The sequence below is a fragment of the Hibiscus syriacus genome, unplaced genomic scaffold (assembly GCF_006381635.1).
Source record: "Hibiscus syriacus cultivar Baekdansim isolate YM2019G1 unplaced genomic scaffold, ASM638163v2 tig00111981_pilon, whole genome shotgun sequence".
Classification (NCBI taxonomy): domain Eukaryota; kingdom Viridiplantae; phylum Streptophyta; class Magnoliopsida; order Malvales; family Malvaceae; genus Hibiscus; species Hibiscus syriacus.
The window spans coordinates 25,210-44,972 of NW_024063227.1; the positions used below are offsets into that span (position 1 = coordinate 25,210).

The window sequence follows — 19,763 nt, forward strand, 5'->3', positions numbered from 1 at the left end:
CGGTAACTCATACGAGAGCCAACTTGAATCCATCATGTCCGGCACGTCAGAGGGTTTCTCAAGAAGCCTACATATGACGCCATGTGAATCGGGCTCTTGAATGGTGGGAGGGACCTCTTCAATGATGACAGTGGCCTCTTGAATGGTGGGAGGGGACTCTCGAGGAATGATATGGGGGGCCTCTTCAACGATAGGAGTGGACTCTTGAGGGATGACAGGCGAGTCGGGCTTCTTCTTGCGGTGTCTTCGCACTATTGGGGTGTACGGAGACTTAATAGCACGTGCACGCTGTCTGATGCGTGAACTCCGTCGTGCAAGCATAACCCGACGTAAAGCATCCACTCTATCGGGCCGCTAAATAATTAAATACAAAAATCAGTAAATAAACAGACATGATATTTAAACAGTGAAAACAAAGACAAATATGTTTCAAACTTGCATTGTATTCACCCAAGTCATTATTCTATCATAGTTCACAAATGCATCAGATAACAAAGAAAAATATGTTTCAAACTAATACCCTGAAGTTAGTATTTGTCTTTGTTTTGTCTATTGGTTGAAGTAATGCAATCCATTCAAGTTTCAATTTGCAGAAGAAGAAATAGTTTACTTTCGCAACACGAAACTTAAAATCGCAACGCGAAACCAAAATCGCAACGCGAATTAAAATCGCAACGACAGAATCGCAATGCGAAATGAAAATCGCAACGAAAGAATCGCAACGCGAAATGAAAATCGCAATGCGATTTTGGTTTCGCGTTGCGATCTTGTCGTTGCGATTTTGGTTTCGCGTTGCGATTCTGTCGTTGCGATTTTCATTTCGCGTTGCGATTTTGGTTTCGCGTTGCGATTTTAAGTTTCGTGTTGCGAAAGTAAACTATTTCTTCTTCTGCAAATTGAAACTTGAATGGATAAATTTACTTTCAACCAAAAGACAAAACAAAGACAATACTATTTCACAGCGTTAAAGAATACACAGTTTAGCAGAATTGGCAGCAACCGAACAAATTTACTTTCAACCAAAGACAAAACAAAGACAAATACTATTTCACAGTGTTAAAGAATACACAGTTTAGCAGAATTGGCAGCAACCGAACAAATTTACTTTCAACCAAAAGACAAAACAAAGACAAATACTATTTCACAGTGTTAAAGAATACACAGTTTAGCAGAATTGGCAGCAACCGAACAAATTTACTTTCAACCAAAAGACAAAACAAAGACAAATATATTTCACAGTGTTAAAGAATACACAGTTTAGCAGAATTGGCAGCAACCGAACAAATTTACTTTCAACCAAAAGACAAAACAAAGACAAATATATTTCACAGTGTTAAAGAATACACAGTTTAGCAGAATTGGCAGCAACCGAACAAATTTACTTTCAACCAAAAGACAAAACAAAGAAAATACTATTTCACAGTGTTAAAGAATACACAGTTTAGCAGAATTGGCAGCAACCGAATAAATTACTAAGCAATCTAAGTGAAATGGCTAATCTAAGTGAAATTACGAGTAAATTTATCATTAAGTTAAATATGGAAAATCTTAAACTTACCTCGTTGCGTAGAGTATGAACCTCATTCTGCAACGATACTATCATCTCACGTAGAGCGGCAACCTCACCACGTAAAGTTGACACCTCCACACGCCATGCACCATCGTTATCGCGTAGAGTACCGATCTCCTCACGCAAGGCATTGACCTCATCACGTAACTCCCTTGACTCATCCCGTTGAGGTGGAGGTGGAGAACAGGGAGATAGGAGTCGTGGCATCTTTGCCGGTCGCCTATCATGAGGTGATGGTGGAGAAGAGGCTCGATGATGTGACGGGATAGGTGATGGCTCTCGTTCTAGAGGTGTATAGTCGGGTCGATCGGGTGATGGCTCTAGGTGAGGTGATGGCTCTCGAATTGGAGGAAGTGGATGCTGCTCATCATCCGTGCCATCAAAAAAATTCTGACTAGCTTGCCACCAATCAGTGGCAAGCTCTTCCTCCGTGGGTGTCAGTCTTTGTAATGGAATGTTGGCCTCCTAAAATATAAAAACTCAAACAAAGTTAAACGTCTACTATTAATAACTTGTTTATATATTATATGAAAGTATGTGTGTTAACTTACATTATTTATTGTGGCATATGGTATTAAGTCTTCCCAATCCAACAGAGTTTTCCTCTTCCAGGAAATAGCCCTGGGAATATCATTTGACGTTTTATTGCATATGTACGCATGCTGGGGAAAGCCTCGAATATCCAAATCTACAAACAATATAATAACAAAATTAGTAATTGTAAATAATTAATTATAATTTTAGAAACATTATATAGAAATTCTTACCTTAAAGGCCCAAACAAAGCCTGACAAAGTGTATTTGGACCCATCGCCCCGCAAACTTTTGCGGTCATCAAAGGCAGACGACAACTTAGTCCAGGTAGCTTTCCATATATACGAACCCCACGGAAACAGATTCCATGCATTCAGGTCCTCTACCAATATTATTAGCTCCCGATGAATAGGTTGTCTGGCCTCTCTGCCTAAAAAGCCGGCATACACAAGTAGTAGAAGGCATACTCGGACAACATCGACGTCTTCCATCCGAGTGAAACCAGCTTTCTTATTAAATAATTTCTTCAGGTCGTCGACATGTAGGTTCGGCTTCTCCATTGACTCATCCGGAAAAACCCGGGATAACCATGATGGGCGGGCGATATGACGAGTGTACCGGCCTACATCATCGTGTCCGAATCGTAGACCAGTGATTAAGCAGAACTCCTTCGCCCAAAGCAAGTATACGCTGGTGGAAAATGAAACCATATCTCTTCCTCACCACGTTGTATACTGTCGGGTAGATTTGATGTCATGGTCTGAAGCCACAAATGGGTCAAATTAGCATCTCCACCCGGATGCTGTACTCTCAGCCATGGCCCGAAGCAGGTTTCCTCAAACAATTGTCTTTGAGCAGGTGAAAGCTTCTTTGCAATTGTAGTGGCCAGGCTGACTTTATTTCTCAAGGTCAATTGAGCCGAAAAAAATTTCTACAAAAACAATAAACATACCAAGTTAGATATACCAAAAACTACACTGTGAAGATATACCAAAAACAATAAACATAAAAAGTAGTAGTTTATTCTTGAAACTAAAATTTGCAACACTGTTTTGTCTTTTGGTTGAAATGAAAATCGCAACGAGAGAATCGCAACGCGAGATGACAATCGCAACGAGAGAATCGCAACGCGAAATGAAAATCGCAACGAGAGAATCGCAACGCGAAATGAAAATCGCAATGCGATTTTGGTTTCGCGTTGCGATTCTCGTTGCGATTTTCATTTCGCGTTGCGATTCTCTCGTTGCGACAGTCATTCTCTCGTTGCGATTTTCATTTATCTCGTTGCGACTCTTCTGCAAATTGAAACTTGAATGGATTGCATTACTTCAACCAAAAGACAGAACAAGAAAAAGACAAATACTAACTTGAAAATCGCAACGAGAGAATAGCAACGCGAAATGAAAATCGCAACGACAGAATCGTAACGCGAAATGAAATCTAAGTGAAATGGTTAATCTATTATTGAAATGACAGTAAACTTATCATCAGTTTCAATATGAAAAACCTACAATAATGCAACATTTCAAAATAAAAATAATTAAAAAAACTAACCCTCGGAGGTTGATTTTCCATTTCTGAATATTGTGAGGGATTTCTGACCGTGAATGGTTGTGAGGGATTTCGCCGGAGATGGGGACGGAAATCTTCGGAGATGGGGACGGATTTCTTCGCCGTAGAGAGTGAGAGATGGAGATGGGACTGAGTTGTGATTTTAGGTTTTAGGTTATGAGTTGCGATTACGGGATTTTGTCTTAATATTCTTTTGTAATTTGAAAATAAAATACGCGTAGCGATTATAATGGCGCTTTAAATATCGCGTTGCGATTTACGGATACGCGTTGCGATTTTATGTATTATCGTTGCGATTTACGGATACGCGTTGCGATATACGGATACGCATTGCGATTTACCCATACGCGTTGCGATTTACGGATACACGTTGCGATTTACGGATACGCGTTGCGATTTATGTGTTCGCGTTGCGATTTTCATATTCGCGTTGCGATTATGGAAAATCGCAATGCGAATTTCTACTATCGCATTGCGATTTTCAAGAATCGCGTTGCGATTTTGGAAACTGATTTGCGATTCTGGAAACTGATTTGCGATTCTAGGGATCGCGTTGCGATTTTTATTTCGCGTTGCGATTTTGTTGGTCATTTTGGCAAATCCAAAAAAAGTTGGTTAAAATCGTATATTATAACTTTTTTTTGGTCACTGAGGCGATTTCTCTGTTTTTATTATATAAGGTCTGCAAAGTTCTTATGTTTGCGCCGCGCAGACATTGGACTTCACAGACCGTTTGTTTTTTAGAATACAAAAGCTCTTCTAACGTCTGAGCGTGGTTTGCGCGGTGCAGATGTGGTCTTATGTCTGCAGACGTTTTCTAACCTCTCTAAAGAGATTTTATATTTAATTTTATATTATATTATATTTGATTTTAATTTTAATATTAGTTTTTAATAAATTAAATATTATTTTTTAATATTATATTATAGATATTAATATTAATATTAATTTTTTAAATAAATTAAATATTATTTTTAATATAATATTATAGATATTTAATTTATATCATATAAATTATTTATATATTATTACAATTTTATATTTATTTTAATTATTTGATTTAAGTTTAAATATAATATTTTTTAGATTTGTTATTTTAAATTATATTTAAACTTTTTATACAAAATGTAAATATTTAAACCACATTGCTTAATAAAAAATGATTTCATTGTTTGATAATTAAGATTTTAAAATATAAAAAATTATAAATTGTGTTTTTTAAAATTTTAAAATATAATCACAATTAAATAAAAAATAATCATAAAATAATTTGATATATTAAAAAATATTTTCTAAAAATATCATATAATTATAAAAATAAATTATGAATATATATTTAAAAAAATTAAAAGTATTACATAATTGCATATTTTAAAAAATCATATAATTTAATGATTATTTATAAATTTTATTCTATAAAACTTATAAAACTAATAATATATGTAATTATGTAAGACTTATTATAGAATTAATAATGTGGTGTTTGTTTTTCTAAAAAAATTATTATTGTAGTTGTATGAATTATTTAAATTTCAGTATTGTAAAACTAAAATTATTTAAATCTCAGTATTGCAAAACTCTTTTAAGTTTAAAAAATCATTTTATTTATATTTCAGTTTATTTTAGCAGTCTGCAGACGTTAAAAAACAAACAGTCTTCTTGCAGATTGCAGACTTTTGGTCCACCTCTTCTGCTGCAGATGTGGTCCACAAACTGCAGACCTTTTACCTCTGCAAAAACAAACACCACCTTAGTGACCAAATCTTAATAAAACGATAATGTAAGTGACCAGTGGTGGATCCAGAAATTTATAAATGGGGGTCCAAAATTTAATTTTTTTTCTTAAAAATAATAGGGTGCAAAAAATTTTATTTTTTCCATTTTTCTTTAACATATTATACTAAATTTCACTTTTTTTTCCTAAATAATGGGATGCACTTGACCCCTAGGGGCTTAGTGCATCCGCCCCTGTAAGTGACTAAAACTTATATTTTTTTGAATCTAGTGACCATAAAATTATAAAACTCAAATAAAAGTGACTAAATCAATAGTTTACCAATTTTTGAAAAGAGCTTTGTACGTTTTTATCAATAACACATACAAAACCAACCCAAACATGAACCTCATTAAAAAAAAAAAAACATCCTTAACCTTATATGAAGGAAAAAGAGTATACTATGCTTGTGTTGTATTATTATATATGTACTAAAAAGAAAATATGTTAACTTATTTTATGTTTGAAAGCCTTTTTGGTTTTGTTTTTGTTTTTTTATAAGTATAGCAGAATAGGGTTAAACTCTAAATAAAAAAATATCAACATCATTTAATCACTAAGACAATAAAACTATCAATATTATCATATGTAAAACCTTAAGTATAATATGAACAATCTAAATAAGATTAGACTGATCGTTTATATTTATAAATCGCATTGAAAAATTTAGAATCTATATTTGAGACTAAATTATGCTAAAACATTTATGTACAATGTTAATAGTATACTTAAATCTAACTTGAATTTGATGATATTAAGCTTCGAATGACAAGACAAACCATAAATTATATAGTTAATTTAACTAGGGATGGGCATGAGACTCGAATCCGACCCGACCTGATCAGGTTATTTTAAAAAAAATCGGGTTCGAGTTTATGGTGAAAAATACCCGACCTGAAAAAAAAATTATAATTTATCTTATATATTTAGGAATAATTACAATAATACCTCTCTATATATTATTTTTTTCAATTAAGTTAATGTTTTTATTGAATAAAAATAATATTTTTTTTATTTCAGATCGTGTCGGGTCGAGTGAAATCTTATTTTGGTCAGGTCGAGTCGGGTCTCTGGTGGAGGATTCCTTGATCTCGAGTCGGGTCAGGTGGACCAAAAACCCGACCGATTCCCATCCTTCACTTTAACATTGATATTACAACTGATATTAAATAAGATATCGTGGAGTCATATTTTGATTGGTTGTTGTTGGTTCTAGCCCATGTTATTGTCTAATTGCCCCAACATATACATTGAGACATAAATTTTCATTAAATAAAGGTGGCCTTTGATCCCATCCTCATTGTTTTGAATATGCTTTCGGTCGGTGTGCTTTGATGAAATTTGAAATAAGTTGTTATTCTTAAAGGGTAAAAATTTATACATCCTTATTTTTTAAAGTTTAAATCTTAATTCAACCATTAACATCATTTTTATTTTTTTATCGTAATTTTTCAATTTGAACATTTGAATCCAAGTCTCAAATTTTAAATAAACCCCGTCAAACTCTACTGTAAAAATCTGTCTATTTTGGGTCCCCTATATCTAATCCTAGTTCCATCTAGGATGGTAAAAAAATCCGAACCCGACCGGGAAAACCGAAAACCGAATTAAACGGGTCGGATTCGGGGATGATAAACGGGGACGGGGACGGGGACGGGGAAAACTTATTTATTTTAAACGGGGACGGATTTGGTAATCCCTGCCCCGATTACCCGCCCTGATAAATATTAAAAATAATTATTTTTATATATATAATATTAATAAATTTAATTTAAATAAAAAAATATATATATAATTTAAATATATATACCCGCCCGATTCCTTGCCCAATACCGACCCAATACCCGACCCAATACCCGACCCATTACCCGTTTAAATAACCGTTTATGCTAAACGAGGATATCTGTTTCCCCGCGGTTTTTCCCGATTACCCGACGGGGATCCCCGTGGTTTTTTAAACGGGGACGGATACCGATTTTTTAAACGGAGACGAAGAACCAATACCCGACCCGACCCCGACCCGTTGCCATCCCTAGTTCCATCCTCTCAACGCTTGATATGGTGTTAATTATTAGTTTTTTTATTCTAAAATCGAAAAGTTAAAAGGGTTTAATTTATTTATATTTTAGTTAAAAGGTTCGATATTAAATTTTATTAAAAGTAGTGAGACTCGGGAATAGACGGAGAAAAGAACGGATTGAGACGGTCATCTTTTAAAATTTTTAAAATTTTAAATTATTTTATATATTCTTATATTTGTTATGTTTAAACTTTTATAATTTTATTATTCCTTAAAATTTTATAAGTTAAACCGAGGTTAATGTCATATATGACCCTAATGATATTAAGTTACGAGGGAGTTTCATGGGTATTCCTTTCCCACATGCTAACTAAGAAACAAATGTCGCGTGGTAACGTTTTCCATCGTCCACTCATTTGTCCTCATTTCCCTAGAATAGGATTGCGGACCACTTTTTATTAAAAAAGAACGTGATTGGAAGAACGTACAAGTCGACAAAGTGACGTGGCAGCTCTTTATCCTGCACGTGTCCCCCCGGCGACAACGTCCGCAGTCTACGGAAACTGGTGACCGTTTGATGATGTGGTGCGCCAAACTCCCCTACTCCTTCCCCTTAAGTCTGGCTTTATCACCCATCTGATTTTAAACAAATAGGGCCTAATGAATTCTCCTTGCACTCGTCAATTGAATGGGTTTCAGAACTTGTGAATTCGTATTTAAATTTTATTTTCACTTCAATTGTTTCAAATTTAAGTTAATTTTATATTTAAATTACTTAAGATTATTATTATTGTTTTAAATTATAGATAGAAATTAAAAAATTAAGATTAAACATTAAAAAATCGATTCATTTAATTTATTAATTAGATACGAAAGTAGGTAGGGGGCGGTTGTCCATCATTTTCTTGGTATAATAGAATTTATTAAAATTTGAAAGTATTTCGATATTTAATCGCACTAAAAATTATTAATTATAATAATTATTTAAATATACCACACGTGTGTAATTATAAATCATTAAATGAGATTACTCCCAAATCACAATTCTCGGATGTCTTTCAAAACAGCATGGTTGAAGCCAAATTCCATTAACCCGAAACCAAAGGGTCAAAAGACGGCAGTGTACGTATGGCCATGCATGATAATAGAGCCAAATCAACACAAGCTTATTAATACGTATGTATTTCAAAAATATAAAAATATTAATATTTACAGGGATATTTACCTATTTGTACTCTCGTTGTTCATGTGTTTTATTGTGGAAATGCCCTCTTCTTATAAAGATTTAAGAGCATACGTTATCTTATTATCATAAGAAAAATATCACGAAATCTTATGATTAAAATTTAATTTACAAAGAAATTCGCGTTTTATATATAATTGCATGAAGCCTTCAACCTATAAGTCACCACAAACCAGAAGAAAATAAGAAAATAAAGGAAATAATATCAAAATATTAATGAGGCACACATGTTTCATCTAATCAGAAAATAGACCGCTACATTTAATTTGTTTAGACAATCTCCGTTTCATTGGTGGTGTGGTGGTTAGACTTAGATATCCAAATTTTATGTTTCGCAGTTTATAGGTGTGTAGCATCACGTAGCTTTCAATCCAACACATGCATGGACCCCCTTCTAGATTTGCATTCAATTTTGTGTTTGTGCAAACGACAACCCCCCCCCCCCAATCCCTCCCCTCAGTAATTGTGTCATGAAAGTTAGTGAAATTGTTGATCTTAATAAGATCCACTAGACATTTTCATGATTTTTAACCATTTGAAAGGTTGACCAATAACCTATTGATGTGTAATTATAAGAACACAAGTCAGGTGTTAATTAGGTTATTTCGTCGATTTAAGTATATAACGTGAAGCATGTTTAAAATATATTGATCAAATTAAAATACGTGTGTTTAATATCTAATGATTAAATAAAACAAATCATAATATCCCTCGGGTACAATAATAGGAAAGTTATTCAAATGGTTCTTTCTCCTTTTAAGAGACCGGATTCTCACTAGGTTGGATTTTATCTCTGTCACATGTAATTCCTCCATACTCCATCCCTAGGCTGTCATTTTGTCATGTATATATATTAAAAATGTGTGTTTTAACTTTTAACTTTGGATTGATTGTTGTAACTTTCAAGTTAGGTATACTCTGTAGGCATTTTTGACATAATATATACAATGAGCCCTAAAGGCTAATAAATTTTTAAGTCGCTTTGGTGACATTGATTCACGGACTTACCTCTTGGGTGTGTTTTGCAAAAATGGAAATCTTTCAGTCTAAGAAGAAATAAGAAAAGACATGTTATACGGCTATGGATTAGAAGAAAAAAGTTTGAGATTAATCTAATAATAGTTCAATATGGATAATTAGTTTACTGCATGAATGAGGTTTTTGTGTTAATAAAACTATGATCTAGATTTTAAATTGGCCCCTAATTATTAAAATATTTTAGTTGGGTCACCAAAGTATATGTATTATATCAATCAGGTCCTTCCACTAGCATTACACAAGTATTAAATGACAATTTAGATACGACATGGAATACATTTAAATTATATTGATTCCTTTTTAAACACGTGTATAGCTATTGTATGGACAATTTAAACCTAGATGTTAAAAATGATTTCACTGAAGTTTAGAAGGGTTACTTCTCTTTTATCATGTCCAATCCAAATTATACATGTAATAGTACAAATATATTTACAATTTGACCTACATGTTCCGAATATGCTCCATGTATATGGTGAGTGGCAAGGCTTAGGCCCCAAATTTTTAGGTTTATTTATTTTAAAGTCCCTAATAGTTTTGAAACTAGGTAAACTAAACCTTGACTCTAAACTTTTTAGGCACATTTACATTTTAGGTTCTTATTAGTTTTGAAACTAGGCCAAGTAAGTCCTAGCCCTTTATTTTTTTTGTTTAAATACATTTCAAGTCCTCGATTATGTCAAATCGAATCTAACATTTAACATTTATATCGACGGTTACATCTTATGAAAGGACATGATTGTTTTAATGTTGATTATTTGATGACTCAATTAGTTTTTTTAAAATTTTAGGATACTTGGTGAAAGTAATTTTTTTCTCATATAAAAAAAAGGATGTTTTAATAAATAGGACAAAGGAGGGATGGAAAGGATGTCCATAGAATTTGGGAAACAGCTGTTTTGAGACTCCCCTTTTTTTTCCAATGCCTTTTTACCCCACTATTTGTATTTGATGCAAAGTCCTACATCTTCCTACGACGTAGCCTGTTTGGTATACCCAAATTTAAGAGGTCAAATAGGGAAGAAAATTTATTTAAAGGGGAAAGTTATAAATAATTTCTTACTTCCCCAAAAGAAATTAAAATATTAAAAGCCAAGTAAAGACAAATTACGCATTAGGATAAAAGAATACGGAAAATCCATGCATCGTCGCTGCTATTTCTTATATATTTGTTTGCTTATTGGTAGGAATTATAGTTAAGATTTTTTTTTGGGGGGTGTTTGACTTCTCAAATGGTTGCAAACCGTAACAACATCATCAAAATGATAAAAGAAAAAGTTGACACCAAATTGGATAAATCTTTAGAGTTGAGGGATTTTAGAAATGATTTATGATTTATCCTTATTTATTTTGTTTTGTCTCTCGCACTCTTGGTGTTTGTGGTGGCCGAATTTGCAGTGAAGACTGAAGACAAAAATCGCCCACCATCTGCAACTCCAATCCATGTTTCAATGTCTATTAAATCAATAAGGAATAAAATTTAAGGTTCAAGTTTTCAAAGAGATTATCTCTTCTCGTTTACGAGTACAATCTCTCTTTATTTTAGATATCAAATTTGTTATTATATTTAATATTTATCGAAAAATCAAACTTATTAACAATGTTAAAGTCTCTGTTTTGAAAACCAGACCGGACCGGTCGGTTCAACCGGGAACCGTTGTTTAGTTCGATTCAATCTAAACCGGTTGAACCGCTATTAGTAAACCGGCCAGAATCGTTGAACCGTTCGAACCGGATCGGCTGAAAACCGGAAAAAATCGGGAAAAACAGGGATTTTTATTTTTTTTTTAAAAAAAAAATTAAACCAAACAACGTCGTTTGTTAAACGAGCTCGACTCGAACTCGAGTATTGCTGAGCTCGACTCGAACTTGAAAACTTTAAAAGTAAGCTCAATTCAACTCAAACTCACAAACTAAAAATTATCAAGTTAAACTCAAACTCGAAATATAATATTGAAACTTGAACTAAAAAAGGCTTGAACTCAAAAAAAAATTAGAAGCTCGATTGAAGCCTAAAATTCGAGCTTGATTGAAGTGAAAGAATAGTTATATAATTATAGTTATATAATTTTGTTATGATTTTTTTAACCCAAATTTATTTTTTAATTATAGTTATATATTTATATTTATTATTTAATATATTATATTGTAGTTAATTTGAATCGTTTTGTTTCACTTGATTTTATGGTTTTTAACTTATATATGTTATGACTTGCTTTGAATATGACTTGTGATATAAAAAATTATTTTTTATTAAATATTTTTGGTATTTTTATTTAATTTATTAAATAATTATGACGTCATCCGGTTCTTCCGACTGGTCGGACCGATTCGACCGATTAAATCAATGAATCGATAGCATGACCGGTTCGTTAACCGGTCCGGTTCCGAAAACCATAGTTAAAGTATTATTTTAAAATAAAAAAAAGTGTCTCAAAAAAGGGAAAGAAGAAGGGGGAGTCACGTAAATCTTGTGCGACCGTTTGCACCACGTGAACGTGTGAACCTCCCCCGACCGACAGGCTAAAACCAATAGTTTTTTTTTATATAAGCCCCACTCTCTCCCTCCCCTTCGGGGAGATCCGTGGCAACATGAAAGGATAGTTTAGTCATTTTAGTGTCACTTTCTCGATTCTCCACCACTCTGGGTAGGAGACAGTAGGTTTACTGTTCATCGGTTCGACCCTACAGTCTACCCCTTTGCTCCTTTAATGCCTGAGGTTAACGTATGATTATTTGACATCTACTATATTATAGTTAGAATTAATAATTATAATTATATAATAATTTAAATTTTCATTAGGATTAGGACAAATTTGAACATAATCGACTAATAATTAAACTTAAATATAATATTTCAAAATTTTCAAAATAAATATTAAATCAAAATCTCTATTAATCCTTTTTATTTAATAACTCGTACGTTTTGATTTAAATATCTTCACGTAAGTATACGTAACAATAAGAAGAAGAAATAACGACGTGTAGGTATTTTTGTCAAATATCTATAGTTCTTTGTATTATCATATGTTTGTTTTTTTTAACAGTATAATCGCCATCGGTATTAAATTTATCTGTTGATTAATTTAAATAACATCTTATAAAAATTTAGTAATTGTACACTTGGTCCTTGTATTTTTTTTACATTTAAAATTTAGGCTATTTATTTTAGCTTCTATTAAATAGGATTATGTGATGTTTTAAAATAATACATTACAATATCATTTGTGTGGAAAGCCAAATAAACATAAAAATACGTTGAATATTAGGTTGTAAGGGTTCTAATTTTAGATACGAGGGTGGAAGTTTCTTCAACGTTATTTCAAAAAATTATTATGGATATTATATATATGCATATATATATAAATACCACATAATCTAATTTAATGTAAATTCATTGTCGGTGTTAACCATTAGACTTCAATTATTAAATTAAAAGAGTTGAGGGATTATATTGGAACAAAGATAGAGGACTACTTATTAATGTGCAAAATGTACAAGGATTAAGATAACATTAGACCTAAAAGAATTGCAGTCGTCGTGGCGCGTATATGTTCCCGCAATAGGATGCTTTAATGTTTGACAATTGACATCCCTCGACTCATGCTATGGGCATTTCCGTAATTGTACTAACCGTTGTAACGTCTAATGCAAATATAAATGCTTCCGCAACACTTTCAGGAAACGGCTCTAATGTAATGGAGCAACCACCATATACTGAAGATGACTACACCGCCTCCCCCGAACCCTCCACCACCGTCAAGACTAACCCAAAACACGATCCGAAGGGCAGCAGCACGCGGCGTCCCGTCTACCGGGGTGTTCGGAAGAGGCGGTGGGGAAAATGGGTTTCGGAGATTCGAGAGCCACGCAAGAAGTCACGCATTTGGCTCGGCTCGTTCCCCGTGCCGGAAATGGCCGCCAAAGCCTATGACGTGGCCGCGTTTTGCTTACGTGGAAGCAAAGCGCAGCTGAACTTCCCCGACGAAGTGGATGATTTGCCCATACCGTCGACGTGCACGGCTCGAGATATTCAAGCCGCGGCCGCGAAGGCTGCGCATTCGGCCGCTTCATCGAAGAAGATTCAAGAAGAATCGTCCGAAGACGGCGACGCACGCGGCGGGGATGATTTCTGGGGGGAAATAGAACTGCCGGAGTTGATGAACAACGGCTGGCAATGGAATTCTTGCGGGTGGACGTTCTCTGGCGACTCGTCGTGGCTAGACGGAGAAGCTCAGCCACAGCAACACTTCTTGACATGTCTGTAAAGAAACGAAACCTCAATTAATGTTTCACCGACCTCTCGTCTACGCTGTTTATGAACGTTTTTGGCATTATACTAAATAGATGCTTTAGGTCTTGTGGTTATTATGGCACGTCTACTTGGCAAGGTAAGGTTCACCATTAATTCACTCTTTTCCTACAATTTTTAGGATTCATGATTAATTATTTTTATTATTATTTCATCTTTCTTTCCATTGGTTTTCAACTTGATTAAGTGAAGTGCTTGATGGTAAATGGAACTCTGAGTTCTATTACAAAAACGATCATTTAAATCCATTTTTCATTATTATTATGTTGGAGATTGAGATTCTAGTCATATGTTTTTTTATAAAATTAATTGTATGCCTAAACTAATAATATCATTATTTTTTTCATTAAAGTGGTTTTTTACTGTTATTTAGTTAAAGTCAAAGTCAATTGAAAATTTAATTAATCATGTTTAATTAATAAAAAAATATTAATTCTCACTCAAACATTGCGATTATTAAAAAGAAAAAAAGTTAATGTTCTAAAACTTTTGTAGTAGCAACTAATGATAATATTAATTTAGAATAAGTAACAATATTATAAATTAAAAAAATATTTTAAATTAAAATAAAACGATTAAATCATAAACTTAAGCATAATAGAGAAACTAAAACTAAAAGAGCGTGTAATTATGACAACAGCTTGAGATTCTAACACTCACCGTCACCTGCGTGAAAGTGTGCGTGCATATGATTTTCATGTTGGTTTTAGATTTAACCACCAAGGAATATAATTGGTCCAATAGTTTTCGAAACTATTAGATAATTATTATAATGAACATTCTTAATACAAAACAAAACAATATCTATATAAAGATAATTATCATTTTAATACAAATATAACTATACATTAATTCAATTGCTCAAAGTATCAAAATAAAACAATATATAAATGAATCTTTCAAGTTTTATATATTAACATATATTTTATAGTTTTTGTTGTTTTAAATATATATCGTGAAAATAGAAATAAATAATTTTATCATCGAACTAATTTATAGTGTCTCTCGAGGGACTAGAGGGCAATTTTCTTTTAGAGGAGAGGGGATAGGTCACTGCATCCACTCGATTGGCATATAACTATTAGTAATCTACATATTTTATGGGACGTTTGGTTTACGGAATGTAAGATTACCTTTGGGAATAACATTTACTGGAATGTAACATTACTATGGGAATATTGTATTACCTTGTTTGATTTGTTTAGCAGAAATGTAAGATTGCACAGTTTGGTTGGAATAATATAAGATTACTTGAATACATAATTTACCAAATTATCCTTATGATATATTTTTTCAAAGTTAAACATTAATATTAATTTATAAATATTTGAATGAAAATTCATAAAAATATTTTAATCGTTATATTATCCAACTTTTGAGGAGAAATTACATTTAATATATAATTAATATAATTAGTATATTAAATTTATATTTTTAAATAATGTTCATAAGTATCATATTTATTTATTATATATAATATAATATAATATAAAAATAATATTATGGTTGTATATTATTTTAAATAATTACATTTTTACAATAATATTCTTTTTCATCCCATAAAATTATAAATAGTAAAATATTCAATATTAAAAATATAAATTATTTTAAATTCTCAAAATTATTAATATTTTAGTAAATCAAACTCTTTGTATATTATTATTATTTTTTATAATTTTGAGTAAAGTATAAAAAAAATAAAAATTTAGAAGGATTATTATAAAAAGAATTCATTAGTCCAAGGGTATTCTTGTCCAAAGTGGTAGGAAAGTAAGATTACCTAAGAATTTGGAGGTAATGACATTCCCACCATTTTAACCAAAAAAATGCTACTATTAGGAAAAGAACATTCCCGATAATATAAGATTTTGTAAACCAAATGTGAGAATTCAATTCCGGAAAAAAACATTCCCTTTAGTAATGTAAGATTCCGCAAACTAAACGCACTCTTAGGATTGTAATATCTCAAACAAATAAATAAAATAGTAAAGTATATAAAAAGCATTGAATTAGATTTAAATAGTTATTTTATGTCATTAAATTTATAAAAAAATGATGGATGTGATGTTATAATAAATTCAAAATTTTAATAATTATTTTATAATAATTAAACAAAATAATTAACATTTAAAAAATTCAATACCCAAAATAAATATTTGACTATAATTTATATCAAAAAGTTATTGAACGAAAGTCAAATATTTATTTTGGGTATTGAATTTTTTAAATGTTAATTATTTTGTTTAATTATTATAAAATAATTATTAAATTTTATTGGAATGTGGGTGAGACTGTTAAAAGTGGATGTAACTGTGCATGTTTGTAAAGGTTGCAAGGGAATATTCGATTGGACCACCCAATGGTGAAATATTGGCACAATACAAAGTTAGGCTTGGTCTTGGAACCTTTTTCCTTAGCCAATCCTTTTATGGACCTTGCTCACTGTTTTTACATCTCCATAAACAGTACAATTGTCCAACCATTATGTAATCGAACATCATCTAGCAGATAACGACAACACTATTACATCCCATATTTTCTTTTTAAACAAACTGATCCAACAACTTATCAACTTGAAACATGTAGCCATGCGTTTATCTTAAGAACTAGACACATTTGAAGTATTTATTTATTTTCTTAGATCAAGAATTTTTGTGTTTGACGAGTGAATGAATCTCGATTAAATTTAAAGTCGAATGGAAGCCAACGATCATACTAAACAAAACCCTAATTGCAAATGTCCCTACGGATTCTTATAATCGTGAAGCAATATTGAGCAAGGGTCTAACGAAAAGGAGGTGATGAGTAAAGTTTCGAAGAAGATAAGGCACAAGTGCATGCAAATAATTCGAGGGGCTGGGGGCTGAGAAGAACATATGAAAGTGAAGCAATGTGAAGACGACATAAAACAAGTGGAGGTAGCATGTCAAAATTAATTTAATGTCTTTGTTGGCTTCTAATGCTGATGAAATCACACGTGTTTTTAATTCCATCGCAGTAACAAAATTATTACTATCTGTACTTGTTATGAATTATTGAAGATAAGTCCAAGCAAGAAACAAAAGATTAATGGGTGCATCTCTCTGAAGAAACCGACCTATCGTCTGCCATTGGAGAGGTTCTTGCCCTCCCTTTGTCCAAGGGAATAAAAGTAGGGTCAAATAGTTTTGTCACTCTTCCATTTAGATACTCATTTTTATCCTCTTAAATTCATCATTGAAATAGCCGAGTGGGTAAGGCAGCCAACCCTAGACTCGCCTCCATTCATGACAGCATCGGCTGTCATCCACCAACTTAGGTATAACACTAAATGGAAAGCTTGCATTTCAAAGGTTTAAATATGGTTTTAGTCCTTCAAGTATGTTAAAATTTGTGATTTTAGCCATCGACTTTAACGTGGCATAATCCACTAATTCAATCGCTCTCTACTTCTATAATGCTATTGGATTAGTAAACCCAATTTAATAACACCATTACTTGTTGTTAATAAAGTGATGGTGCCAGTTTTATGTTGTTATTTATTCGGATAGTGATTATTGCGAAAATTCAACTAACCATGTTCAACTAATAAGATCAAACTATGATAAATTAAAGGAATTAAATAAAAAGTTTAAGCATAAAGCCAGAAATAGACCGTTTAGAAATCAATTGAAGGCCAAACCGAGAGCTCGAGAAGTTTGAGTCGTGCCTTGAAAATTTGGAATAAAATATTCCCGTTTTAGTGAAGGTGGACAAAATATTCACATTCGCCGCCGAATCCTATCACGTACCTTCAATAAAACGTGAATATTTTATAATTTGGACTAAATTAAGTTAATTTAAAATAGAGGAATTAAATCATGAAATTTAACATAGTAGATATACTAAAACCAGAACTAGAAATCAGTTGGATAATATTAAATTGGGTTTTGAGTCGGCTTGTATGCATTGTGATTTAAGCCTTGAAAGTTTGGGTCCTCCATATATCTTGATCCTTTTGATAAAAAGAGGCCCAATCTTTTTAACTTGTTTCAAATTAAACCCTTCAATTTCACATCCCTAGGCCCTATAATAGATAGCCTATTAGCTCTGATTCCCACCCATGAACTTTCCTCTACAATTATTACACTCTTCAAAGTCAAAGAAAGACATAGGAATTAAGCTGCTTTGATTGACATGCCAAAAATGAGCAAGCATGCTTGGGTTCACAAATAAGTAAAACCAAAGCAAAAGGTCCCCTCCCGATTAGTATCAATCGGGCAACCCCTAAATCTATATTTGTTATTCTTTTTAAAATATCATTGTTAAAATATAAAATGAATTACCAACGAAATCACAATTAGAATGATCTAAACTTTAATATCCAAACTATAATTTTATTGAAAAAAAATATTATTTTAAGATCTAAACTTTTTAGAAGCATGAACCTATATTATCTTTAAGTTCCAAACTATATTATAGTTATATTTACAAAATATTACAAATTATTTATTTACTCTAATATGAAATTCAAATTATTTTATATATGATTTATATTTTAACAATTCAATCATTTGTTGTATGTTCTGTTCACATAAACCTTAAATATGTAAGGGAATCACTTCTCAATATAATAAAATAAATAATTAAATATTTTAAATATAAATTAAAAAAAGAGAGTAAGGGAATCACTTCTCAATATAATGCCACAAGTATCTATGTATAGCGTGGGTTGCTTAAAATGAACAATCCAACAATATTGTACTTTAGAATTCAACTTATGAGTAAATCATCTCTCATAATTTATGGGAAAATATATAAATATGAACAGACTTATAAAGATTAAGCTTAGATGAATAAAATTTAACCCTAAAACCTTTTTTAACATAACTTTTCTTCCAATATTTTGTGTCGCTTTTTCTTTTTCTTTTATTTCTTATAAAGATTAACATTTTTTATTTCTTTAACATAAAACCTTTTTAACATAAATTTTCTTTCAACATTATTAATTCTCTTATTTTTTTCATACAATGTTCTTTATTTTTTTTCTGAAATGTTTTTTTTTTCATTTTAGATAAAAATAATTGTCCTTGTGAACACAAGTTTTCTTGTACCTTTAGCACGTTTTCTTCTAATATTGCTTTTGTGACATGATCCTTATGCCTTTTAGTACATTTTTTGCATACATTTACGGTTGTTTTGGTGCTCGCACAAAGATTATGACAATATTTATTTTCTGATTGGTTTTTCGTTTATCACGTATAGTCAAATATTCATATTGGCAAAAGATTATTTGTCAAACTAATCGGAATTATGTAGCGAAACCAACCTGCAAGATAATTTGGTTCGTTCACCATTCATTTATCACTCGTAAAACGTATTGTTCGATTGAGACCATGAATTTTTGTGAAGTTTATTAGGTTCTTTTGACGTTGATAATCATTCTCAAATAAATATTTAATTTTTCTTCGTATATTTGAGTTTAATATTTTCATTTTTAGTATGAATCTTTTTGTGTCTGTTGACCTCATTTTTCTCTCTCTATGTTTAGGTGCATTATAATTTTGAATGAATATTTTGTTCATGTACATTTATTAAAAATACTAGGTAAACTACACATTTATTAGTTTTGTTTAGTTTTAGTACCTACAATTTCATTTGTTTCAAAACCATAGCTAATGTTTACTTTTTGTTTCATTTTAATACCTCACCATTAAAATTGAACGAACTGCTATACATTGC

The 19,763-nt window shown here is 31.8% G+C and overlaps 1 protein-coding gene across 1 annotated transcript; it reads left to right on the forward strand.

Moving 5' to 3' along the window:
• The first annotated feature begins 13,344 nt into the window (after nt 1–13,344).
• Nucleotides 13,345–14,020, forward strand: LOC120173605 (ethylene-responsive transcription factor ERF023-like). Its single transcript, XM_039180706.1, has one exon. It carries the CDS (start codon nt 13,360–13,362, stop codon nt 14,017–14,019), a length of 660 nt encoding a protein of 219 aa, XP_039036637.1. The 5' UTR covers nt 13,345–13,359; the 3' UTR covers nt 14,020.
• Nucleotides 14,021–19,763: the final 5,743 nt, after the last annotated feature.

What these genes read in the sequence shown, in the direction of transcription:
- LOC120173605 (XM_039180706.1), top strand. Translation starts at nt 13,360, where the DNA reads ATGGGCATTTCCGTAATTGTACTAACCGTTGTAACGTCTAATGCAAAT.